We start from the raw sequence: 27635 nt of genomic DNA, 5'->3' as shown, positions 1-27635 counted from the left end.
AGGGGATCCAAATAAGAAGTCCCTGTTTAAATAAATCAATCCTGGTGGCAAATGTAGGGCAGATGGTGGTTGGTGTAGGGCAGATGGTGGCTGGAGTAGGCAGAGCCGGCCCTAACCAAAATGATGCCCTAGGCAAGATTTTGGCTGGTGCCCCCTAGCACCACCGCTAGTTCCACCTCTGACCCTACACCCCTTTCCCAGCACCATCACCCCTCACCCATAGCAGCCCTTATTTTGGTGTTCCCACCCCTATATTTTAAACAGGAACATTGCGCACATTTGGGACACAGCCCAAAAAGGTGTGTGTTTTTGCTGGCAAGGGGCATGGCTACACAATAGTGCCCCCACTTCAAATTATGCCACACAGTAGTGAAACTTTATTCACACTTTATCATGTGATAGTGTACCTAATTCATGTTACATCACACAGTAGTATCACTTTACCTTACATACGTTACTCATCACAGTAGTGTCCCTTATTCACATTACATCACACTGAATTGCTCCTTATTCACATTACATCACACCATATTACTCTTTATTCACATTAGACCACACAGTAGTGCCCTTTCTATACATTACACCACACCACACAGTAGAGCACCTTATACACATAATGCCACACATTAGTAATGCATTTATACACATAATACCACACAGTAATGCCCCTTACATATGTGACACACATTATTAATATCCTTATAAGCATAATGCGCCTTACATATGCCAACCCTTATTAATTCCCTTATACACATAATGCCCCTTACACATATGCCGCACATTAATAATGCCCTTATACACATAAAGACACACATAATGTCCCTTACACATATGCTGCACATTATTAATGCATTTATACACATGACACACTTATTGCCCCTTACACATATATGCTGAACACTATTACACAACCAACCCACTCACACACAGCACTCACACTGCCACTAACACTGTGACCTCTGCCTCTGCTTGGATACAGATGTGTCCTCATAAATCTTGCCTCAGTGCGCCATGCAGCAGAGATGCCTGGCGTAAGTCAGCTGGCAGCTCTGCTAACATCAGGTGCCTATTTTGTGATTAAAATGCATTTTATTTGCATTGCTATGTGGCAAGGATGCACATGCAGCTTCTGACGATTAAAATGATATGCTGCATGCCTATATACTGTGTGAGACTGTGGCTGTATCTGCATATGAAATGCTACACACAGAAAATAGGCATGCCGCATATCATTTTAATCAGCAGAAGCTGCTTGTGCCCCTAGGTATGCCAAATGCCCTAGGCAGTTGCCTAGTTTACCTATGCCTAGGTCCGGCTCTGGGAGTAGGATAGATGATCCCGTTCCTGGCCGCTGGTGTAGAATAGCGGACCCCAATCCTGGTGGCTGAAGTAGGATAGATGATCCCATTCCTGGTGGCTGGCTTAGGATAAATTACCCCATTCCTGGTAGCTGGTGTAGGATAGATGATCCCATTCCTGGCTGGTTTAGGATAAATGACCTCATTCCTGGTAGATGGTGTAGGAGAGGTGACCCCATTCCTGGTGGCTGGTTTAGGATAAATGACCCCATTCCTGGTAGCTGGTGTAGGATAGGTGACCCCATTCTTGGTAGCTGGTGTAGGATAGGTGTCCCCATTCCTGGTGGCTGGTGTAGGATAGGTGTCCCCATTCTTGGTGGCTGGTGTAGGATAGGTGACCCCATTCCTGGTGGTTGGTGTAGGTAAGCGGACCCCATTTCTGGTGTAGGATAGATGACCCTATTCCTGGTGGCTGGTGTAGGATAGGTGACCCCATTCTTGGTGGCTGGTGTAAGGATAGGTGACCCCATTCCTGGTGGCTCGTGTAGGTAAGCGGACCCCATTTCTGGTGTAGGATAGATGACCCTATTCCTGGTGGCTGGTGTAGGATAGGTGACCCCATTCCTAGTGGCTGGTGTAGGATAGGTGGCCCCATTCCTGGTGGCTGGTGTAGGAAAGGTGACCCAATTCCTGGTGGCTGGTGTAGGATAGGTGGCCCCATTCCTGGTGGCTGGTGTAGGATAGATGATCCCATTACTGGTGGCTGGTGTAGGATAGTTGACTCCATTCCTGGTTGCTGGTATAGAATAGTGGACCCCAATCGTGGTGGCTGGTGTAGGATAGATGATCCCGTTCCTGATGGCAGGTGTAGGATAGCTGATCCCATTTCTGGTGGCTGGTGTAGGATAGATAACCCTATTCCTGGTGGCAGGTGTACGATAGGTGGCCCCATTCCTGGTGGCTGGTGTAGGATAGGTGACCCCATTCCTGGTGTAAGACAGATGACCGCATTTCTGGTGGCTGGTGTAGGACAATTGAACCCATTCCTGACTCGGCAGAAAGCACAGCCCAAACCAGTAAATAAACTCTCTATATGGTCAGAGTATCCTCATTTCGCCTAGATTAGAAGGTATGTGATCTGCTGTCATATCCAGGCATGGTTAAATCGCATATATTCATTCATAAAATCATTCAGAAGTGGATCACAGCACCCTGCCATATTTCTGTTAAAGTCAATCACTCATCCTAAATTACTGACCATCACTAATAAATTAAGGGGCTTGTTCGCAGCAATCAAATGTTTTCACAATTTTCATGTTTTAAGTTACAGTATGAGGATGCAACTGGATCTTCAGAGAGTTTGTGTTAATAACTCTGCCTTACAATGTAACACATGCTGTAGACATTTATCATACACAGAGAAAGCAACTCAGACTCCGTAACACTTTTAATAAAGCTTATACAATAACACAGAGCCAGCTAGACTGCTGCAACTTCTACCAGCCAATCATGGTCACTGTCTACCCCTTCTGTGTCACCCCTGTGTCTGCCCCTCCCGTTCAGCATGTAAGCTCTCACGAGCAGGGCCCTCATCCCTCATGTGCTTTTCCTTCTCTTACCTAGACTAACATCTACTCCATGCTTCCTACATCTGCACCTAGCCCTCGGTTTCTGCTGACCTGATGCTTATTTCACTGTCCTGTCCCCCAATGCGGAATGTTTATATACAATGTACTTGTCCTGTACTATAAGTCACTATTTTGTTTTGCTCATTTGTTTATGCACTTTGTTAAGCACTGCGGAACCCTTGTGGCATCATATAAGCCATAATAATGATAACTGCATCATTTACATCAAGCTGATCCAAGCAGATATCCCATTGCCTGCAGCACATACATGCCCTGTGCACCACACAGTTCCTACCGTAAGTGTGTAATAAAATTATTACACATACTCTGTATTGTGGTGCCTTACACATCAATGACAATATTAATAATAATAACAACGACCTGAGTTACCAAGAAAAGTCACGTGCCATCAGAAGCAAATGAGTTACCATGAAATTCCACATGTTTAGTCAGACCAAGGGGGAAATGTCTCAAGCCTTTGAGAGAGAGAGAACGTGAAGAAGCCGCCAAAGCACCCAATAAGCTTCTGTCATTTGTCTAGCACAGTCTATGAAGTGGCAGAAGCAAACTGGTTTATTTTGGGCACTGTCTTCACTTTACCTCTCTCCAAGGCTTGATACAGCTCCCCATAAATCCTAAAATATATATATTAAAAAAAAAAAGTATTTTATGGTAAATGACATATCGCAGGACTGTGAATACGCTTCTTATTCCTAAGGCATGGGGACAGCAACACTGGGCACATCAGTGTAACAACACGCAACGGCTGGATGAAAGTTAAGGGTGTGGGACATGGATTTAGCAGCCTGGAACCGTGGTCTTACCTTGTCCGTGGAGGAGAGCGAGCAGGATAAGGAGAGGACTGTGTGGCTCCATGCTCTTAGCTAGTAGAGTATAAAAAAATCTATATATCTATATTTCCCAAGTGCCTGGAGTTTAGGATGGCGATGGGTGTTCCCGTGCCACAGGCTGAAAGCTTGCTCTGTCCTCACTCTCTGTGTCTTGTTGGCTCAGGCAGCTGCTTTCATTGGCCACTAAAAATAATCCTGGTTTTTCTTGGACCTGGCTGCCCGCTCAGCGTACGGCATTCTACATCACAGCTGGCTGGGTGTGGAGTCACGGTACGGCCTCCCAGCAGAGGTGGCCGCTGCAACGAGTGACATATTTGGGGGAAACGTATATACAAGATGTGCTGGCGAGGTATGAATGAAGGAGAGGATGCAGAACGTGTGGGCTGAATTGCAAACATCTGTGAGACTCGGAAGCTTTATATTCCGTTTGGTGTAGGACGGACTGTGACAGCCGTACTCTGGGGCTGATTCTGTGGTGGGAGTAAAGCGAATAGAAAGAGCCAGTAATATACCGTTCAGACATAGCGAGAGTCTCGGGTTTTTGCTGGGGCTCGGCCAAACTGCCCAAATCTCACGTATGTCTGACAGGCACCCACCCAGATACACGTTCCCATCTGCACCCCTGCTATTAGACAACCCTGGTTAAGGCTGAATGGTGCAACCACAATTTTACTCCCAGGTCACACCTAGAAGCCTCTGACTGGCCAGTAAGGGGTGTCTGGAGGAGAAAGTTACATCATTAAGCCCAACACCCAAAAATGGGTCAGGGTGCTCTGGGCCTTCAGAGTCCATTGGGTTTGGTGGGTGGGGCGCCCAGGGTTAAGCTGCGCAGGGAAGGTGGGATACAGGGTTAACATACTGGGATCCGTCGGGATTTTGACCGCTGGGATTCCGCTGTCGGCATCTTGACCGGCAGGATTGTGACTGCCAGGATTACGTACCCAACCCTCCTCCAAGGATTACCTGGCTGGTCTCTCCAGGTCTGGGGCTGTTGTAATGAACATTCCTTGGGGGTCATTATGAGTTGATCGCACGCTGACGATTTTCGCTGCACTGCAATCAGGTCTACTGCACATGCATCGCAATGCGCACGCGCGTCGTACAGGTACAATGCGGATCATTACTGAGCTATGGATTTAACGAAGAATCCATACGCACAGCTGATCGCAAGGAGATTGACAGAAAGAGGGCGTGGTAGGGAAAACGCAGGCGTGTCCGGGCGTTTGGAAGGCGGGTGTGTGATGTCAATTCCGGGACCAAAAAGACTGAAGTGATCGCAAGGGCTGAGTAAGATCAGACCTACTCTGAAACTGCACAAAATATTTTTTGTACCGCTCGGCTGCACAGGCATTCGCACACTTGCAAAGCGAAAATACACTCCCCCGTGGGCGGCGACTATGCGTTTGCACGGCTGCTAAAAACAGCTTGCGAGCGATCAACTCGGAATGACCTCCCTTGTATCATATACATGCACGCAGTCAGACCAGCATGGCACTCCAGCTACACACCCATGTCTTGCATGCGTTCTCAAGGTGACACCCAGAAATCCCATTTTGCTGCCACGGAGCTGCAAGCTGCAATGCTAGATGTTGTAACCAAACGCATTTCACAAATGAACATCAAAAACTGCTGCTGAACCATGCTGGCGAACTGCGTTGTGATACACACAGTGGTGTATCCCAAATTAGACAACATGCATAAGTGACACAGAGATGGATCCTATGTGTATATTATATCATATAGTCCACTGCACATACTTTACATATACAAAAGTGTTTCTGTAATTGCAGGTGGTCCTGTCATTCTCCGGTCATTTTGGGATGTTAATACTGTAAATAGACTGAGTAGACGTAAAATTTGTAACCAAGTTTATGGTAATTGAAATACCCAACTGATTTCATGTTATGCACACCAGTGCCTGCAGGAATGTACTGGTGTCTGAACTGTTATGCACACCAGTGCCTGCAGGAGTGTATTGGTGTCTGAACAGATAGGGATGCAAAACAAACGAACTCACAGACAGACTGGGGAATATGACATTACGTACACAGAAGGTGATAGGGTAACAAAATAAACACAAAGTGAACAGAGAAGCCCAGAGGCTAAGAAACTGGGTGTCTCCCAAGTATTAAGAATGCTCAGATGGAAAAAGCAAGATGTTGTGTTTTAATACGTAGAGAACCCGAAATGCTGTTGCTAAGGGCAACAGCAAAACCCTAAAGGGTTACCAACGGGTGTGGCAGTAAACTCCTTGGTCAGAGATGGAATGATAGACACAAGGAGAGTCTCCACAATCCTAATCCTCACTTGCAGTGCACAGGTTCAGCTTACTGCCACTAAACTGACACCTGAACACCTTGCACAGTGAGACAGGATTTAGGCAGGCAAATCTGAGAATACAGCCGCAAACTTGCTAAGTTCACAGAGTAGCAAAAGAACCCCAGCAAGTTAAACGACTGACTCCAGTCTTACTGCTAGGTCTGGATTGGCAGAGTGTAGTACCAAATCCCAAGGCCTATATGCAGTAAGCAACAACAAATACAAAGCTACACAGTACTGGCTAACTTTCAGGAACTAACTAACCAACAAAGATTCAGCAGCATCTGCTTAACCTGAGAAGAGGCCTTACATAGCAGGTGCTGTCCACGCCCCACTCAGACCTCACAGACTGTGAGCACAAAAACCAGCACCGGATCCCCTGCCGTGCACAGAGCCTGTAAACCACTGCACAGCAAAAGACCCGAACCGGAGTATCAGCTGCTCTCAGGTTACTCCGCTAGCACTTGTCTCCCGGTTGCCATGACGACGTGGCAGCACAGGGCAGGAGACCCTAACATTTCAATAGATATTTTGAGACTTTCATGCACCAAAGTTCAAACATAGGGGCAGACGAGACAAGGGGAAAGCAGAGTGACAGAGGGGGCAGGCAGAGAGGCAGAGGGAGCAGGCGAGACAAGGGGAAAGCAGAGCAGCAGAGGGAGCAGGTGAGACAAAGGGAAGGCAGAGCGGCAGGCGAGACAAAGGGAAGGCAGAGCGGCAGGTGAGACAAGTGGAAGGGTGAGCGGCAGAGGGGGCAGGCGACACAAGAGGAAAGCAGAGCGGCAGAGGGGGCAGACGAGACAAGGGATGGCAGAGCGGCAGGCGAGACAAGGGGAAGGCAGAGCGGCAGGCGAGACAAGGGGAAGGCAGAGCGGCAGGCGAGACAAGGGGAAGGCAGAGCGGCAGGCGAGACAAGGGGAAGGCACAGCGACAGAGGGGGCAGGCGAGAAAAGGGGAAGGCAGAGCGGCAGGCGAGACAAGGGAAAGGCACAGTGACAGAGGGAGCAGGAGAGACCAGGGGAAGGCAGAGAGACAGAGCGGGCAAATGAGACAAAAGGAAAGCAGAGTGATAGATGGAAATGAGTAACAGAGGAGGCAGAAAAAACAAGGGAAGGGCAAATGAAAGAAAAGTAAATAAAACAAGGGACAGAAACAAGTGACAGAGGGGTCAGATGAGACGGGGGTGGGGAGTGGAATGAATAGTCGAGACGCAGATGAGGGAAAGTACGGGCAAAAGAGTGACAGCAGTGGCAGATAACACAGCGGACCATTGATGGTGTATAAGGATGCACAAATCAGTATTACAGTGTGTACGGACGATGACGGTGGGAGTCTCAGAACTCGCACGTTCGGCCACGGAGCTTGTAGCTGCATTTGCATAAAATTACACAGGTGACTGACAAACACTGCTGTGTGCCCTACTGCGGCCACTTCCGAAATTGGGGTAAATTTACTAAGATGGGAGTTCTTTGAGATGGGATGTTGCCCATAGCAACCAATCAGATTTCACTTCTCATTTATCTAGCACCTTCTAGAAGATGCCTGGCATCTGATTGGTTGCTATGCCTAATGACCCATCTTAAATAGAACTCCCATGTTAGTAAATTTACCCCATTATGTTTGCATTTTTGTTTACCTATTCATCAGGAGTTCGATTCCAACCAGGATCATGTGTCGAGTTTGTATGTTCTCTCAGAGTCTCTCTCTCTCTCTCTCTCTCTCTCTCTCTCTATATATATATATATATGCGGCTTCCTTCTACACTCTAATATACATCATTTGGGTTAAGAATCAAGAACACAGAAACCATCTAGTGGTATTGCAGGATATTAAGAGTATAAATTATTTTAAAAAATAAAACAATCAGGGCTCCCTCTAATGGCAATAAATATTACAGCAGCCCTCAATATTAACTCAGAAAGCTATTGCACAAACCGCGTCATCCATGTCTCAATGTTTCAGTGTTTTATTGGCACAACTTTTGTGTACAGTCACTTATGAACCAATCACTTTGTTGCAACTGGAAGCTTCTAAAATTGCCGTTGAAAATCCAAGTTTAGGTGTCTTCTAGGCAGGAGTAAAACTCCATCCATCATGCACGGACGCCGTAGCCTCCAGAATATGAAGTAGAGCCCCCTGCAGTCCTTTGTCTTACATAAGTCAGGCGTACAAAGTCACCATTGTGTTGTCCATGGTTTGCACTGATCTGTGTGAAAACCAAAAGGGGGAAATTCAATACTTGGGGAATGCGCACATTGCAGAGAATTATGTTAGCGCTACACCTCTATGGGCCAGGAAAGAAGATCGGTAATGTCTGTGGCCGGGAGCTGCCGGGCAAATTGCCTAAACAACGGCAACTTGCAGCCAACGCATTTAACCGACTTGTTTCCGTTGTTGCAGTAATTGCATTACACATTAATAAGCGAGATAAAAGCAAAACGTAGAGCGCGGGAAGTCACAACATTCAGTTACTGACATAGGGCCCCAGCCTTTCCAGCTGGTTTATGGAAATCGGTTCGGTACAAAATCCTGACAGTCAGAAATCCAACAGCAGAATCCCTACAGACAAAAGTATGTTAACCCTACCCGTATTCCTAACCCAACCAGCCTGCAGGCTCACCCCTACCAGCCCCCAGCCCAACCCTAACCCCACCACTTACTGGTGAGATCTGTCAGGATCTGATGTCGGAATCCCAACACCAGGATTCTGAATGTATCCCATAGGAGCAAGATTTTCTATTTCTCTAACGTCCTAGAGGATGCAGGGGACTCCGCAAGGACCATGGGGATAGACGGGCTCCGCAGGAGACATGGGCACTTTAAGAAAGAATTTAGTTCCTGGTGTGCACTGGCTCCTCCCTCTATGCCCCTCCTCCAGACCTCAGTTTGATACTGTGCCCAGAGGAGCTGGGTGCTTTTCAGTGAGCTCTCCTGAGTTTACTGATAGAAAGTATTTTGTTAGTTTTTTTTATTTTCAGGGAGCTCTGCTGGCAACAGACTCCCTGCATCGAGGGACTGAGGGGAGAGAAGCAGCCCTACTCTCTGAAGCTAGGTCCTGCTTCAGAGGCTACTGGACACCATTAGCTCCAGAGGGATTGGTACGCAGGATCTCACCCTCGCCGTCCGTCCCAGAGCCGCGCCGCCGTCCCCCTTGCAGAGCCGGAAGCACCCTGGGCAGCAATATAAACCTCTTATTTGGCAAAAGGAGCATATATATAGTTGGACACTGTATATATGCAGGAGCCCCCGCCAATCTTACACTTTTAGCGGGACAGAAGCCCGCCGTCGAGGGGGCGGGGCTTCCCCCTCAGCACTCACCAGCGCCATGTTTTTTTCCACAGCACCGATGAGAGGAAGCTCCCCGGACTCTCCCCTGCTTATACCACGGTAGAAGAGAGGGTTTTAAAGAAGAGGGGGGGGGCACATAATTCGGCGCAGATAATAACAGCGCTACTGGGTAAACATTAAATTTCTGTGTTTTTCCTGGGTCATATAGCGCTGGGGTGTGTGCTGGCATACTCTCTCTCTGTCACTCCAAAGGGCCTTGTGGGGGAATTATCTTCAGATGAGCATTCCCTGAGTGTGTGGTGTGTCGGTACGTGTGTCGACATGTCTGAGGTAAAAGGCTCTCGTAAGGAGGAGATGGAGCAAATGTGTGTGTGAGTGGTGTCTCCGTCGACAACGCCGACACCTGATTGGATATGTAAAATTAAGTGCTTAGGTAAATTTATTGCACAAAAGATTGAGAACAGACAGTGAATCTACCCATGTCTGTCCCTATGTCAGAGACCTTCAGAGTCTCACAACACTCACTATCCAAAATAATAGACACCGATATCGACACGGAGTCTGACTCCAGTGTCGACTACGATAATGCAAAGTTACAGCCAAAACTGGCAGAAAAGTATTCAATATAGGATTATTGTAATAAAAGATGTTTTGCATATCACTGATGACTCATCTGTCCCTGACATGAAGGTACACATGTTTAAGGGGAAGAAAGCTGAGGTAAATTTCCCTCCTCTCATGAAGAAAAAGAGCGGGAATCTCCAGACAAGAGACTGCAGATTCCCACAAAGAATTCTCAGGGAGTATCCTTTCCCTACTAGGGCCAAGATACGATGGGAATCTTCCCCTAGGGTGGACAAAGCTTTGTCACGTTTACCCAAAAGGTAGCGCTGACTTAACAGCTATCCTCAGGGATCCTGCAGATAGCATGCAGTAAAAGTACTTTGAAGTCCATTTACACACATTCTGGTACACTACTCAGACCGGCGATTGTGTCGGCATGGGTTTATAGCGCTGTAGCAGCGTGGACAAATACCTTATCAGCGGAGATTGAAACCCTAGATAAGGATACCATTTTATTGACCCTAGTATATATATATAAGATGCTGTCTTATATATATATATATATATATATATATATATATATATATATAAAAAAACATGCCCAAAGAGACATTAGTCTACTGTGTTCTAGAGTCAACGCTATGTCGATTTCTGCTAGACGTGTCCTGTGGAACATGCAATGGACAGGTGATGCCAACTAAAAGAGGCATATGGAAGGTTTACCTTACAAGGCTGAGGAATTGTGTGGAGAAGGGCTCTCGGACCTGGTCTCCACAGCTATAGCTGGTAATTCTGATCTTTTGCCTTATATTCCCTCACAGCCTAAGAAAGCACGACATTATCAAATGCAGTCCTTTCGGTCGCAGAATAACAAGAAAGTACGAGGAGCATCCTTTCTTACCAGAGGACAGGGCACAGCTAGTTCCCAGGAACAGAAGTCCTCCCCGGCATCTACTACGTCCACCGCATGACGCTGGAGCTCCGCTAAGGGAGTCCGTCCCAGTGGGAGCACGTTTTCGACTCTTCAGCCACATCTGATATCACTCACAGGTGGATCCCGGGGCAATAAAAATTGTTTCTCAGGGTTACAAGCTGGAATTCGAAAGGTGCCTTCTCACCGGTTTTTCCTTATCGGAACTACCGGCTTCTCCCCCAGAAAGGGAGATAATATTAAATACAATCCACACATTGTATCTCCAACAGGTGGTGCTCAAGGTTCCCCTCCTGCAACAAGGAAGGCGATATGACTCAACCTTGGCTGTAGTCCCGAAACCGTACAGTTCGGTCAGACCTATTTTTAAATTAAAATCTCTGAACCTATACGGGAAAAGGTTCAAATTTAAAGTGGAATCGCCCAGAGCGATCATCGCCAGCCTGGAAGGGGGGGATTTGATGGTGTATCTAGACATAAAGGCTGCATACCTTCATGTTCCCATTTTTCCACCCCATCAGGCGTACCGACACTTGCGGTACAGGATTGGCATTACCAATTTCAGGGTAATTGGCGGAAATATGGTGCTCCTACGCAAGCAAGGAGTCACAGTTATCCCATACTTGGACGATCTCCTAATAAGGGCGAGATCAAAAGAGCAGTTGTTCAACAGCGTGTCACTTTCGCTGAAGGTATCACAGCAACACGGCTGGATTCTCAATTTCCCGAGGTCACAGTTGGTTCCTATAACTCGTCTGCCCTTCTTAGGTTTGATTCTGGATACAGACCAGAAATGGGTTTACCTTCAGATAGAGAAGGCCAAGGAACTCATGACTCTAGTCAGGGACCTATTGAAACCAAGACAGGTGTCAGTGCATCACTGCACTCGAGTCCTGGGAAAAACATTCCCTTAGGCAGGTTCCATGCGAGGACTTCAAATGGGACCTACTGGACAAGTGGTCCGAGTCACATCTATAGATTCATCAGTTGATCACCCTATCCCCCAGGGCCAGGGTATCTCTCCTGTGGTGGCTGCAGAGTGCTCACCTTCTAGAGGGCCGCAGATTCGGCATTCAGGACTGGATCCTGGTGACCACGGACGCGAGCCTCCGAGGCTGGGGAGTAGTCACACAGGGAAGAAATTTCCAAGGTCTTTTGGTCAAGCCAAGAGACTTGTCTTCACATCCACATATTGGAACTAAGGGCCATATACAACGCCCTACGTCAAGCGGAGACCTTTCTTTGCGACCAACCGGTTCTGATCCAGTCAGACAACGTCACCGCAGTAGCTCATGTAAACCGCCAAGGCGGCACAAGGAGCAGAGTGGCGATGGCGGAAGCCACCAGAATTCTTCGCTGGGCGGAGAATCATGTAAGAGCACTGTCAACAGTGTTCATTCCGGAAGTAAACAACTGGGAAGCAGACTTCCTCACCAGACATACGTCCTGGAGAGTGGAGACTTCATCAGGAAGTCTTCGCACAGATTGCAGTTCGGTGGGGACTGCCACAGACATGATGGCGTCCCGCCTCAACAAAAAGCTGCAGAGTTATTGCGCCTGGTCAAGAGACCCTCAGGCAGTAGCGGTAGACGCCCTAGTGACACAGTGGGTGTTCCAGTCAGTCTATGTATTTCCTCCTCTTCCTCTCATACCCAAGGGTTGAGAATAATAAGAAAAAGGAGGAGTGAGAACAATCCTCATTGTTCCAGTTTGGCCACGAAGGATCTGGTATCCGGATCTGCAGGAAATGCTTACAGAAGATCCGTGGCCTCTTCCTCTAAGGCAGGACCTGTTGCAACAGGGCCCATGTCTGTTCCAAGACTTACCGCGGCTGCGTTTGACGGCATAGCGGTTGAACGCCGGATCCTAGCGGAAAAAGGCATTCTGGATGAGGAAATTCCTACGCTGATAAAGGCTAGGAAGGACGGGACATCTAAACATTATCACTGTATATGGCGAAAATATGTTTCTTGGTGTGAGGCCAGGAATGCTCCTACGGAAGAATTCCATCTGGGCCGTTTCCCTCACTTCCTACAAACTGGAGTGAATTTGGGCCTAAAACTTAGGTGCCAACAAGCTTGGCGCTCCTGCTTCAAAGCAGACTATTGGTCGCTGGATTTGTAACACCATTCAGCAGGCTCATTCTACGGCTGGATTGCCATTGCCTAAATCGGTTAGGGCCCATTCCACTAGGAAGATGGGCTTTTCTTGGGCGGCTGCCCGAGGAGTCTCGGCATTACAGTTGTGCCGAGCTGCTACTTGGTCAGGTTTAAACACTTTTGCAAAGTTCTACAAGTTTGATACCCTGGCTGAGGAGGACCTCGTTTGCTCAATCGGTGCTGCAGAGTCATCCGCACTCTCCCGCCCGTTTGGGAGCTTTGGTATAATCCCCATGGTCCTTACGGAGTCCCCAGCATCCTCGGGCATAAGAGAAATGGGGCTTGCTACTTCCCACAACACAATGAGAGGCTGCTACCTTGGTTTCATTATGGGGAGAACCCTGATCATACAGTGTTCCATTCCCCCACATAGATACTTCAGGCCCAGCAGAACGCGCAAACCTGCAATCTAGGGGCTCTGCAACTGGCCAGCATTAATAGCTGCTTTTACACAGACTCATTGCCAAAAGAGGCTATTTATTCACCATCGGTGATACAAAGGTGTCCTCATACATCATTACTGCTACAAGCCACAGACATCAGGTCACGTGAAACTCTCCAAGCATTTTCCATCGTTACTGCCGAAATGCTTCTTAATGGCAATAGGATGCATCAGGAGAATGTGCTGAGTAATGTGTCACTTGTACATCTGTGTGTGACAGAGTCTCTGTATCTATATACCTAATACAAGTTCTGCTCTGTATACAGACTCATTCACACACACAGATATACAAGTGTGGCATACTAAATGAATCGGCTCAGCCCTGGTGCATCCTGGTCACATTGTGTTGCAACGAAGACACATTTCCTGCAAAAAGAGCCCAGACGCTCGCGGAGTTGTGCGGGAGCTAGCAGCTCACTCCTGCCAGGCATGTCGCCCTGCGTGGCGTATTGAGGCTGGATGTATGAGGACACATCTGTAGGACTGGTTTCTATTCGGGTAGATTCCCCCACATCTGCTTAGAGAGCCAGGAACAAGCAACACTTGATATCACTTCATAATCCTCACTAACGCATTTCACCATCCGAACATGCATTAAAGCTTACCTGGAAACCATAAACATCCTAAATTACATATTATCAATGTTAACTTGAAATGTACAGCCAGGGTCCAATGTCACCTTCAGGGATAAGAGGACAAAGTTGAACAAGCCCAATACATGATTATGACAAAATCTTAAATGAAGACTGTCCGGTCTCTGGTCAAAGGTCCAAAAGACACCTCAAGTATGGAAACCAAATAGCCCAGGACTTGAGACAACTGTGCCTGATGCAAACCAACTGGAGTCCTAGGATAAAGGTTCCCAGCTGGCAAACTGGAGATGACATTTTTGGAAACCCACATTCAGGTACGCAGAACCCCAAATGACAACAGGGGGGCAGCCGATGTCTCCAGTGTCATCAGCCTTCGGGGACACCTGCAAACTACTGGTTACACACAGGTCACAGAGGATCAGAAGACTTCCAGCCGCCGCTTTTAAGGAATTTGCAGAAGAGGTCACTTCAACATCACTCTCCTGCTATTTCAGCAGCCTGGTCTAGCACTAGACCAGGGGTAGGCAGCTGCTGTTGTACTACACTTTCCAGCAAGCCCTGCCAGTTACAGCATGCGGAGAGCAAATTTATGGCAGATCATGCTGGGATGCCGGAAGACCGCTTATTGGCCCTCATTCCGATTTGATCAGTCGCAAGGCGAATTTAGCAGAGTTACACACGCTAAGCCTACGCCTACTGGGAGTGTATCTTAGCATCCTAAAATTGCGACCGATGTATTCGCATTATTGCGATCACAAACTACTTAGCAGTTTTAGAGTAGCTCCACACTTACTCTGCCTGTGCGATCAGTTCAGTGCTTGTCGTTCCTGGTTTGACGTCAGAAACACACCCAGCGTTCGCTCAGACACTCCCCCGTTTCTCCGGCCACTCCTGCGTTTTTTCCGGAAACGGTAGCGTTTTCATCCACACGCCCCTAAAACGCCGTGTTTCCGCCCAGTAACACCCATTTCCTGTCAATCACACTACGATCGCCGGAGCGAAGAAAAAGCCGTGAGTAAAAATCCTATCTTCATAGCAAAGTTACTTGGCGCAGTCGCAGTGCGACTATTGCGCATGCGCACTAAGCGAAATTTCACTGCGATGCGATGAAAAATAACGAGCGATCAACCCGGAATGAGGGCCCTTGTCCATACCTGCACTAGATCCTACCCTAGGACCCATAGAACCCACAAATAAAAATAAGTGCAACACTTAGACCTAAAAATGGTCCCAAAACTAAAATAAGGCGTTGAGTACATAAAGCAGTATGCACTTCACTTCCACCATGATCAGGTGATATTGGCAACCGACACGAAATAGAATAATCACAATCGTGTTATATTGTCATAAAGCAACGTTGACGTTTCCAATGTAGCATCAAAATACCTTAATATGGTCAAAGCTTTAATGCTCCTTTATGGGTTTGTATTTTCTAGTACCATAAAGACGCTGTTTACTCATGGGAAAAAGAACAATTGCTACATTTATTATAATACAAACATGAAATGGGAACAAATTTTACAACACACACATAGGAATGCGTGCAACAGCTGCGGCGATATCACAGTGGGGCAAGCGGACAACCACGAGGTGTCCATGAGGTACGTGGATGGATGGCCTTACCTGATCTTGGAGGATGAGTGGACAAAGGTCTTTCCAGTTTTGTGACGTGATCGTACAAGCCGGGGAACCACACACAGTACCACAATTACCAAGCTTTACCTACTGGGAACCTAATTTGGTGCATTTGAGATATGATAAGGTTTGCCAAGTCCTGAGGGCCTCTTTGTACCCAAACATCTTGGATAGGACAACCTCCCACCCCAATGCCCCTGGGATGATGGAACTTCTGGACCTTAGTAGATGCTACAAGTCAATGAAAATCAGAAAAATAATTAGTTTATTTTTGGCTGGGAAGTGAATTGTGATCCAGCTACTAGCTTGAGTCCACCACTATACCCAGATTACTCGGGCAACATCAGCTCAGAAGGTACTAAAGACATAAGATGAATTGAAAAGTCAGTACCTTGTAACATCACTGAGGTGTGAGGCATCAGTGCCTTTTGTAGGATGAGTAAATATTTATTGAAAGATAGCAGATCCATTCAGTAGGCTTTTATAAACATAAGCAGATCTCTATAACCAAGGGAATGATTCAAAATGCAAGGACGATAGTGACGTAGGGAAAACCGGTCTATGGCAGCAGTTAGCACCCAAACATCCCAGGGTTTAAAGACGGTGACGCTCAATCACAGATATTCAATTAGTACCTCAGTCCATTTGTCTTTATCATCTGTGCACACACATGGATATCATTAAGATCTGGCATGTCAGGGAACCTTGAGGACCGGCCTCTGAGAACCCCTGGCCTATGGAGTAGTCTCCGAGCCGCTATGTTGGGGACTCGTACAGTAAAGGAACTGAAGAATATCACAACACAAACTACAGTACAGACCGAGCGGCACATTTACCAATATTCATAATGTCGCCCGATTTAATATCATGGCAGTGGGAAAATACATTTTGTTTTTGGGGGGAGGAGGAGGTGTAATTTAGCAAATGAGTCGTCTGAAAAGTTTCCTTCAGCAGCCCATACAGTTACCTATAAAGGCCACTTTTGCGATCAAGAAAACAAAGTACTGCAGCCGGTTTCCCATAGCTTCCGCTGATCACCATTCATATAGCCAGGTATACTTAGTACTTGTGGGTGTCCCCAGAAGAAGACAGTTGTTTTTTTTCCAGGAGACTTCCCGAAAACTAGTTCGCTAAATATATCACCGAATCATTTAACATGTACATAAATGCTCATTTATATAATGCACATTTGATATGAAGGGGTAGATATTCCCACTGTATGGAAAAGTGCATTGGACAGCGTAATGTAATGCTTATTTTATATTTATTTTAAACACTCCTCCTGGCAAAAAATAGGATTCTGTCCATTCTGGGATTAATGAAAATAAAGGAAAACGTGTGTGTTGCTTTAAACGTGGACATTAACTCATCCACTTGTTCTTCATGATATTTTGTAACACCCAAATATAGGCTAAATGTGCATTTCTGATGAACGTGTGGAAGATTAACCACCCTCCACAGAGGCAAATTAGATGACCTTGCAGGTTGTTTCCCGTCCGATACCATAAACACATTCACCGATAGGACATTAACAAGCGCCTGCCAAAATGGGCACAAACCTTGAAACTAAATTGGAGTGATAAATACAGTAGGAAGCACTGTACTTATAAATGGAAGTAACACAGGTCTGCCACAAGGTGGCAATGTATCATCACTAAAATTTACACAATTAGAAACATCTAGGTCAGGCATGTCCAACCTGCGGCCCTCCAGCTGTTGTGAAACTACATATCCCAGCATGCCCTGACAGTTTTGCTGTAAGAGAATGCTAAAGCTGAGTCAGGGCATGCTGGGATGTGTAGTTTCTCAACAGCTGGAGGGCCAAAGTTTGGACATGCCTGATCTAGGTAATAATTTCAAGGGGATGCGGTCAAGATGCCGCCGCCCATAATCCCGGCGGTCGAAATACCGACGCCGGAATCCCAACCGCCACAATCCCGACATATTCTCCCTCCGTGGGTGTCCACGACACCCATAGAAGGAGAATATAATAGTGTGCCGAGCATAGCGAGGCACCGTGCCCGCAGCGTGGCGAACGAAGCGAGCCCGCAAGGGGCTGCATTCCACTCGCCACCCCTGTCGGGATTGTGTGGTTGGGATTCCGGCCGGCGGTATTTAGTACTGATCATTTCAAGACCTCACACTCAGTAACTGTAGTGATGGGGGGGTGGGGGAAAGTCTCTATGCACATCACACTTCCTGTCTGTAAGTCTTTAGTATTCTAATAGCCTAGAAGAGGAGTAGAAAACCAGTAGCAATCACTCTAGGCCAATGGTAGGCAATGTACACCTCTACAGCTGCTGTGGGGCTCAACATCTCAGCATGCCCTGCCACAGTTCTGCAGATAGGACAGGCCAAAACTGTAGCAGGGTATGCTGGGATGTGTAGTCCCACTGCAGGAGAGGCGCACATTGCCTACCTTTGGCCTAGAACAATAGCTTTCACTAGTAAAACAGATCCAGCTTGCGATGTACAAAACGGTTTTCAGAATGGATTAAATTCGGTTTTAAATATCTGGTAACTGACGCAATGCCACGCAGACGTATCCGGATCAGCGATACACCGCACTGCAACTCTGTAACGACAGCCATTTTCACATTTTTATTATGATTTAATATTAACCTGATTATACATTTATATTGGCAAGGGGAATAATTGCCGAACATTTCCAATAACTCACCATTGCAGAGCAGTTTCCAGTTTTACCAAAAACTCATAAAAATATATATTTACACATGTAATTTTTTTTGTTGAAAAATAAATATCCTTTAAAAACAGCACGGTCGCCGTCCTCTCCCCTATTCCTGCCGGTGGTCATCAGCCTCCTGTAAAGGTCTAGGAGAGAGCTCCATATACAGGACACCGTAGCCTTTCGGTCAGGAACCAGGAACACATTTGTATGATCAGAGCCTTATATTCACACGTGCGGCCGAAGAACAGACTTCGGTGCACCCATTCGCTGTGCCCGTAAAGCGTTGGGCATCCGGTAAGCGCATATACCAGGATACACACGCTATTCCAGGCCGGAACTCCTACACTCACCCCTGGAGAGAGCTCAGATTGCTGCCAGACGGGATAAGCTGGGTATTCTGGCCGATAGACGGAAGAATTAAGTCTGACACACACCGCGTTACTGGGTATATGAACATATTTATCGTAATTTACAATTATTTAATGTTATAGATTCCTGCCAACCTGCTCCCGTAGAACCACTTCAATATTCCCAACGACCGGCCAAAGGAAAATTGAAATGGGGTGAAATCTGGGAAAGAGGGGCAAAATTATGTGACAAAAAAAACCCAAAACAGAAAACCAAGGCCCCGAAATGCGTGTCCACGGAGGCAAGCGGTAATGGGGGTCATGAAGGGGAAACAGTTGAGGGTTCACTGTCCAGTCACTAAGTCCTATTTCGAGCCATGTGAAGACCCTCTACTAGAGCACATAATGAGCAGATCATGTGTGTTTAACCAACCAATAGGAACAGAGGGTGCTCTCATTTTGGTCTCTGATTGGTTGGCTGAGAAGGTTCCAGACTCCTCAGGGGCCGTGGGCCTAGTCTGGGGTTACACCGGGGCCCAGTTATCATCAGAGGCAGAATCACAGGACGGTGGAAACACAGAATTCCACTATTCAGGGGCTAAAAGGACAAGTAGTCGCTGCTTGCGGAAAAAAAATAAAAAAAAGTGTTTGTTTTTTTTCTGGATGTTAAGAGCGCCAAGCAACGGTTAGTTTGTTAGGTCCCTTCATTCCGTGGATGCCGAGTAGGTGATTTGTGGTGACCGCCATGGGTCGTCGTTGGACCCTCTCAGACTGCCTGTCCTTATACATTGTACAAGCTGTAGGAATGGCTGGCCTGGGGGCCTTCAGAAGGTCCATCGGTCATGACCTTGGCTGTCACTACTGTAGCTGTTGCTAGCGGAGGCTTCAGAGCTGGGAGCCTGTCGCGTGGAGTCCTCGCCATTCAAACTCTTTCGGCAAACTGGGCAGGTATCATGCTGCGGACAGACAGTAAGGAAGAGATGGGTGAATACATGGTGGATACATTATATGCAGGAACAAAGCATTTCCCACCACCAAGAGGACACTCCAGTGTCAAACACTACACAAGACCACCTGGCAGGAACTGCGGGATCAAACCCTACATACAACCAACTACCGGGTGTTAGGGCCCCGAACCCAACACACGATTAACTACCGGGTGGTGTGGCCTCAGACCCTACACACGATTAACTACTGGGCTCCGGGACCTCAAACACTACACAAACCAACAACTATGGGGGACTGGGACCTGCAACCCAACACACGTCTAATTACCGAGTGCTGAGGCCTTCAACCCAACACACAAACAACTACAGGAACCGGGGCCTCCAACTCCTACACAGAACCTACTACAGGGCAATGGGGCCTCAAACCCTACCCAAAACCAGCTACAGGGTGCTGGGGCCTCAAACCCTACACAGAATCAGCTAAAGGGCACTGGGGTCTCAAACACTCCCCAATACCAGCTACAGGTAACTGGAGCCGAGTCTGCAGTCAGGACAAAAGTGCTGGTAACGCTCAACCCTTCCATGGCCAGAGAAAGAAAAAGGTGAATGGAGACGAATCATGGAGAGAGCAGAATAGGAACTTACCATTTCCAGCCAAGGCACAATACAGTCTCCGTGGAAGAAGTGATTGCAGGGAAGCTGTCTGACCTGTTCTGATACAGCGTAGTCCTCTTTACACACCGGACACTCCAGAGCCATATCTGAGTAAAAGAAGAGTCCCATCAAACCGCGAGGTCAGGAAAGGGCGGGGGCAGCAACAGCGAGGTATAGGGAAGGGCAGGAGGCAGCAACCGCGAGGTCAGGGGAAAGGGCAGGAGGCAGCAATCGCAAGGTCAGGGGAAAGGGCAGGAGGAAGCAATCGCAAGGTCAGGGGAAAGGGCAGGAGGCAGCAATCGCGAGGTCAGGGGAAAGGGCAGGATGCAGCAATCGCGAGGTCAGGGGAAAGGGCAGGATGCAGCAATCGCGAGGTCAGGGGAAAGGGCAGGATGCAGCAATCTCGAGGTCAGGGGAAAGGGCAGGAGGCAGCAATTGCGAGGTCAGGGGAACGGGCAGGGGCAGTAACCGCGAGGTCAGGGGAACGGGCAGGGGCAGTAACAGCGAGGTCAGGGGAACGGGCAGGGGCAGTAACTGTGAGGTCAGGGGAACGGGCAGGGGCAGTAACTGAGGTCAGGGGCAGGGGCAGTAACTGTGAGGTCAGGGGAACGGGCAGGGGCAGTAACTGTGAGGTCAGGGGAACGGGCAGGGGCAGTTACCGCAAGGTCAGTGAAAGGGAGTTGAAGAGAACAGTATCATAAGAAAAAAAACTTAGTCAAACACACTAACAAATGAAGCAGAACATAGTAGACAGCACATAGTGGACCAGCCGGACTCACCCACTTGCTCCTGAGTTACTGTGACAGTCGGGAGGGAGGAGATCTTTTCTTTATCTGCCGGAGGGGGTCCCGTGTTTTCCAGTTGGCCCAAAAGCTGTGAAAGAAAGCAGATGATGAGTACAATACACAACAAGACCGTCACCTAGAACACAGGGTCAGTGGCCTCTGCATACTCACGTCCCTTCTCTTCCATCGCCCTCCCTGGTAACTAGTCCTAGACAGGGGTCCCTGCTTTATGGGAATGCGGGAACTCTGCTACGGCAGGGGCATCCCATATCCTACGTGTACACCTACCTTTACCCGAGAGACTAAGGCTGGGTACACACTTCGTGATGTGCACCCGATATATCGCTCACATCGTGCAGTGTGTATTCACTATATTGCGAACGATGCACGCTTCTCGGGTCATTAACGATGTATAATATCTTTACTTTTCAGCATGAAATCTAAAGATTTTGAATTAGACTGGATGTGGCCGGGTGTCGTCATCCAGTACAGCAGACTATGGGGGTCATTCAGAGTTGTTCGCTCGGTAATTTTCTTCGCATCGCAGCTATTTTACGCTAATTGCGCATGCGCAATGTTCGCACTGCGACAAGTAAATTTGCTATGCAGTTAGGTATTTTACTCACGGCATTACAAGGTTTTTTCTTCGTTCTGGTGATCGTTGTGTGATTGACAGGAAGTGGGTGTTTCTGGGCGGAAACAGGCCGTTTTATGGGAGTGTGTGAAAAAACGCTGCAGTTTCTTGGAAAAACGCGGGAGTGGCTGGAGAAACGGAGGAGTGTCTGGGCGAACGCTGGGAGTGTTTGTGACGTCAAACCAGGAACGAAACTGACTGAACTGATCGCAGATGCAGAGTAAGTGTGGAGCTACTCAGAAACTGCTAAGAAGTGTCTATTCGCAATTCTGCTAATCTTTCGTTTGCAATTTTGATAAGCTAAGATTCACTCCCAGTAGGTGGCGGCTTAGCGTGTGCAAAGCTGCTAAAAGCAGCTTGCGAGCGAACAACTCGGAATGAGGGCCTATATCGCTTAGTGTGTATGAACGATATTTGCAGGGGGAAATCTTACACAATGTCACATCTGATGTGCTCTAGCAAGTGTGTACCCAGCCAAAGGAACCCAGACCGCGTTCATACACAGGTCACACGTGTACCCGAGAGACTGAGGAACACAGACAGCCTTCACACATGGATCACTCGTGTACCTGAGAGAATAAGGAACACAGACAGTGTTCATACACGGATCACACAGACAGCCTTTACACATGGATCACACGTGTACCCACACCTTTACCCAAGAGACTAGGGAACCCAGAGTGTGTGTACATACGAACCACACATATGCACGCACCTTTACCCGAAACTGAGGAACCCAGAGAGCTGTCATACACGGATCATACGTGTACACGCACCTTTACCCGAGAGACTGAGAAACACAGATCATTCACACATGTACCCGCACCTTTACCTGAGAAACCCAGAGAGTGTTCACACACGTGTACACGCACCTTTACCAGAGACTGGTGAACCCAGACAGCACTCACACACGGTACACAGATCACATGGGGAGGAAACACCATTACCTGAGTGACTATTGAATCCAGGCCGCTCTGTCCCCAGGCGTAGTCCCCCGGATTGGAGTGCAGCATTCCACTCCTTCAAGCAAAACCAAATGTTACTCTAGCCCGACATCGCTGTCCATAGCAGACGGGTGGGGCAGTACAACATGCATGGCTGCCATTCCTCTAACATACAAGGTGAAGAATTAATGGCGCCCAACGCTTCTCCGCATCGCGCCATCCCACCTACAGATGTTACTACAACCGCTCCCCGGCCAGCGCTGCAGCAATGTCAGAGTAATTCTGCTTCTGTGCGTTACTCAGGTTGTGTGGAAAAGATCTCGTCACATCACTGAACACAGCGACGCGGGGGCCAGACGAGCGCACAGCGCCACATGACAAAGTGCCAATCAAGATGCTAGCTGTGAAAGCGCTATATAACTTCGGTCACCCTACGCTGTAAAAGTCTGTATGATGCCAACACTCGTCACCTATAGGATACATACTGTAGGTAAGGGGAAACGGTATACATATCAGCAATAATACAGAAAGCGAGGTGATATATGCATTACAGAGGGCTGGGCAGCAGCTACTGCATGTATGTTATGTCTGGTCACGGGACACGCCAGTACACTAGTGTAACAGAATCTGCTCCGTGTAACCAGCACCTGTGTGTCTGCCTCCGGAGCTCGCCCCACACACCAGCTGTGTGATGCTCGGGGGAGGGCGGGGGGTATTAATGACAGCTGGCATGGATAAGTAACTCCCAGATAACGGCATTCCGGCCAGAAGCGTGGCCCAGAGAACGTTAATACCATAGCATTAGCCGACTGATTGGGTCTTATTTCCAGTAACGCTTATTGTCTCGCTGGCCACACGCGTTGCAGCATCTGTGGTGGTATAGAGCCACCGGTCAGACACCGGGATAACATCTAGCGCTGAGTATTTTAAGCAGCTTGTATACAAAATACGTTTTGATGGATTGTTAATTAGGAGACCAGCGCTGTTCAAAAATATGTGGTGTGTGTCTAGACAAGGAATAATAAATTAACACCAGAGAAATATATTAGAAACAATGCGGTATGTTTGCAGCTATTTTTTTAGACTCTTTGTAGGGATTAGGCAATGTAAAATGCTTTGGAAGGAGACGGTGGCACAGTGTGAGTTGTGCTTTCCGCTAACCCTGAGTTTACCCTAACCAGCGATGTTCAGTGGTACGCGTCACAGGCCATGTTTTCCTCCTTCTGCCGGGCGCTGTGTTGTAGCGGCTACAGTGCTCGGTGGTGCTCTGAGCTTCACCGGTGGTCTCGCTGTCCTCTGGCCGGGCGTCTTATCGAATGGCATGCAGCGGCACTTGGTGATGTCGTCACCGGCTAACGGAGCGTGGCAGGGAATGATCAATTGCCAACTCTAGCAGTCTCTCCCAGGACAAGAAGGTTACCGAGAGACACTGCTACAGTTGGCAAGTGAACATTCCCTGCCACGCTCCGTTAGCCGGTGATATCACCACCAAGTTCCGTGGTTGCTGCATGCCATCCGATAGAGTGCCTGGCCAGAGGAGAGTGAGACCGCTGGTGAAGTTCAGGGCACCACCGAGCACTATAGCCGTTACAACACAGCGCCCGGCAGAAGAGGAAAACATGGCCTGTGACGCGTACGACTGAACATCGCTGGTAAGGCAGAAGGAGGAAAACATGGCCTGTGACACATACGACTGAACATCGCTGGTAAGGCAGAAGGAGGAAAACATGGCCTGTGACGCGTACGACTGAACATCGCTGGTTAGGCAGAAGGAGGAAAACATGGCCTGTGACACATACGACTGAACATCGCTGGTAAGGCAGAAGGAGGAAAACATGGCCTGTGACGCGTACCACTGAACATCGCTGGTTAGGGTAAGCTCAGGGTTAGTGGAAAGCACAACTCGCACTGTGCCACCGTCTCCTTCCAAAGCATTTTACATTGCCTAATCTCTACAAAGATTTTAAAAAAATAGCTGCAAACATACCGCATTGTTTCCAATATATTTCTCTCATGTTCATTTATTACTCCTTGTCTTCACACATATCACACATTTTTAAACAACGCTCGTCACCTAATTAACAGATACCATAGTGCGTTTGGTTTCAATATTCTCTCTCAGAAACGTCATATAAGACTTATTTCCTGTCACGCAGCACTCTCTGCATGTTATGTACTAAGTGACAGAATACACCGTCCATACACTACCCACTTATTATTTACACACGTGCACGCCATACAGCGCTACTTACCAGGAAAACGGATGAGGCGACCCAGGTAAGGGGGGGTTGGCGAGGACGCCAGCGAAGATCTGTTGGATGATGCTGTGGATATTAGGCAACGTGTGTCAGTACAGATGAAAGGAACCCATAGTAAATATCTACTGAACGCCATCATGGAGGGGGGGGGGGGGACTGCTTTGCCAGTCTCTGGCGGGGTCAAATAAAGTCTACTGAAAAGGTCGCTGCGGGTTATTTTAAGTCACGTTTGCCCCCATAACCCATCTAGAACCTACCCTTCGATGGCGGGTGATCGGTCGGGCCGAGAGCTGACACGGGACCGATACCTTGTCATCGGCTGCCTGGGAGGCCGGCGGGTCACCCGGATGTCTGGGTGGGGCTGGTGACGCCGCTCCCCATCTCTGGCGTCTTGGTCCAAGGAGCTAGTACTCAGGAAATTCCGGAAGTCAGGGAAGAACATTGTGTGGTCTAAATGGTCCCAGAGCTGGAGGAGAAATGCAGAGGCATCACAATACAGCAACGGCGCAATTACAGATAACGCAGGGGGCCTGCGCCGCAGCCTGGGGCGATTACCGGAAACACAGCTGTACGGATTTCTACCGCGCCATCACTTACGGCTGGGTGCGCTGTGGGCGTGGAATTGCTACTGAGTTGTGTCTGATTTCAGCCGGATTCCTTACACCAAGAATAGGGCTGGTGCAAATGCGCACTTATAGCGGCAACATTTCCAAGTGGATAGGGGTCATGGATGCAGCCGACTTCTCACATATATTTCTGAGCAATGGCAGCCACAGCCGGACTTTTTTGCCATAGGAGTCGGAAAGGGTTAAAGACTTGGACTACCCCCGGTTAATTGCATCATCCAGGAGACTGAAGCAGAAGGTGTGCCTGGAAAAACAGGGGCCACGTGATATGATGTGATCACGTGACGCTCACATCCAGTAAGCATGCCGCCCTGTTGCGCCAACACCACCGCATTCAGATCATCGTATTTGTCACTCCAGATTACTGAATATAAATCGGGGTCGGTAGATTTGTTTTTTTGCTTGTTAAGAATGCTGAGCACGTATTGCGCTGGTCTGCGGGTACAACGAGCCCCTCCCATTGGTTCAGGCGAGCAGGGAATATTCGGCTGCCGCCCACTATACTGACCCAGGCACACATTGGTCACTTACAGATGCACAGCGCTGACGCTTGTGACAGACCCCAGCACAGTGTGATAGGAGGGAAGAGAGATAAAGGGACAGCTTCACCCAACAGCAAATATGGCCGCTTAATGGTCTTTACAACCCGCCATTTCTGCGAGGTGCAGTTATCGTACGAATAGGAGACGTCTATCTGTGTACACTTCATCAGTTACCCCAGTATCACCCATCGGGCCAATCAGAAAGCTGCGTTCTCGCCAGCAGAGCTGGTACTCTCCTGCACTGCGAATTTGTGAGCGAGCTACATTATGGAGTACAGATGACGCCAGGAAGTAACGAGCTGCTTTCAGGGCAAACATTACGTAATGAGAAGAACTGCTGCAGGAGACAACTAGAAGGGTCGCACACTCCTGACGTGGCCCGTGCAGCGCACGTGGCTGTCACGCAAAGCTCCGACAACTTCTAGTGTATTGTGCACACCCACCTGGAGGGCAGTTTATTCCATGCTGTATATCTGGTGGCCCCCATTCTATAAATCTCTACCGACACACACACGCATATGAATCATACATTTTAGCACTTGATGGGACAGAATAGCGTGTGACGTCAGTATTAGCGCTGTGCGGCAGAGGCGAGGCTACATCCATGTTCTTCTACGCGGAATCCCTTTGCCTACTCAGATTGCTTTTTCCATCGGTGTGCTATACCAACCCTGCAAGGGCGGTCCCTATATAACCCCTACACATCGCCCACCACTCCGGACATAGGGCAGTAGAGCGCCAATTTGTAAACACAATGACAAGAAACGGCAAAGAGTGTCTTGCAGGATCACCGGCACTCGGCAAACGCCACTCGGCTGATGAAGATCTGCCTCCTGCGCCCTAAACACGCTGCCGGCAATTTATATAGATTAACACAGAAGAACAAACATTACAGAGCACACACAAAGCTCTCAGACCTACATAAAGTGTCGTTTATTTCCATGCGCCACCTACAAAGCGACTTTATTCTGCAGCCCAGCAGCCGCCACTACATGCAGGAGAGCAGCACTTACCTCGGCAAAATGCGTTGAGCCATTGTCGTCTAAAGTGCTTCCTCCAGAATCTAGGAAACTGAGACACAAACAAGGTATACTATTAACTCCTCCCCGAACAAAGATCACTGAGCCAGCTATTTCCACTGCTCTGACCGATGAACTTTCCTATACGGAGAGATAAATAAGTCACTGGCTGAGCGGCCTGTGATGCAGTATACACCCCAAGCATTCTGCTGTATCACACCAGAACGCCCGACCCTAGAATCAGCTTCATCAGGGTCATATACGTGTGGAATGTATACAGGTGTGCCCACACCTATCCTCACACCAATAGCATCGTGTGTAGCACCATGACAAATGCGGCTATACGCCCTGCCTCTTTTTTCGCACTGCAAAGAGCGCCTACCCTGTACACCACTAGTGTGCAATTAAAATGCATCTCCTCATTTATCCAGCCCTTGCTCTATACGAGTCCACGCAAACAGACAGAGTTCCGGTGTGAT

The 27635-nt window shown here is 48.2% G+C and overlaps 2 protein-coding genes across 2 annotated transcripts in view; both read right to left on the bottom strand.

Annotated features, from left to right (window-relative positions):
• Positions 1 to 4188, bottom strand: part of ITGA10 (integrin subunit alpha 10) — a 64159-nt gene extending 59971 nt beyond the window's left edge. Inside the window, exon 1 of the mRNA XM_063946886.1 lies at positions 3751 to 4188. Within this exon, the coding sequence (XP_063802956.1) occupies positions 3751 to 3802 (52 nt within the window). The 5' untranslated portion in view covers positions 3803 to 4188. The remainder of the gene's footprint in view (positions 1 to 3750) is intronic.
• Positions 4189 to 18286: 14098 nt separating this feature from the next.
• RNF115 (ring finger protein 115) overlaps positions 18287 to 27635 on the bottom strand; it is a 32330-nt gene continuing 22981 nt past the window's right edge. The window contains exons 3-9 of the mRNA XM_063946884.1: positions 27151 to 27208; positions 25227 to 25435; positions 24964 to 25035; positions 22715 to 22787; positions 21128 to 21221; positions 20340 to 20455; positions 18287 to 19703 (exon numbers count right to left, since the gene is read on the bottom strand). Coding sequence (XP_063802954.1) covers positions 19572 to 19703; positions 20340 to 20455; positions 21128 to 21221; positions 22715 to 22787; positions 24964 to 25035; positions 25227 to 25435; positions 27151 to 27208 — 754 coding nt within the window. The 3' untranslated portion in view covers positions 18287 to 19571. The remainder of the gene's footprint in view (positions 19704 to 20339; positions 20456 to 21127; positions 21222 to 22714; positions 22788 to 24963; positions 25036 to 25226; positions 25436 to 27150; positions 27209 to 27635) is intronic.

This window comes from Pseudophryne corroboree, chromosome 12, assembly GCF_028390025.1.
Source record: "Pseudophryne corroboree isolate aPseCor3 chromosome 12, aPseCor3.hap2, whole genome shotgun sequence".
NCBI lineage: Eukaryota > Metazoa > Chordata > Amphibia > Anura > Myobatrachidae > Pseudophryne > Pseudophryne corroboree.
Note: the sequence above shows the minus strand (reverse complement) of the source record. Positions and strands in the feature narration are given on the sequence as shown.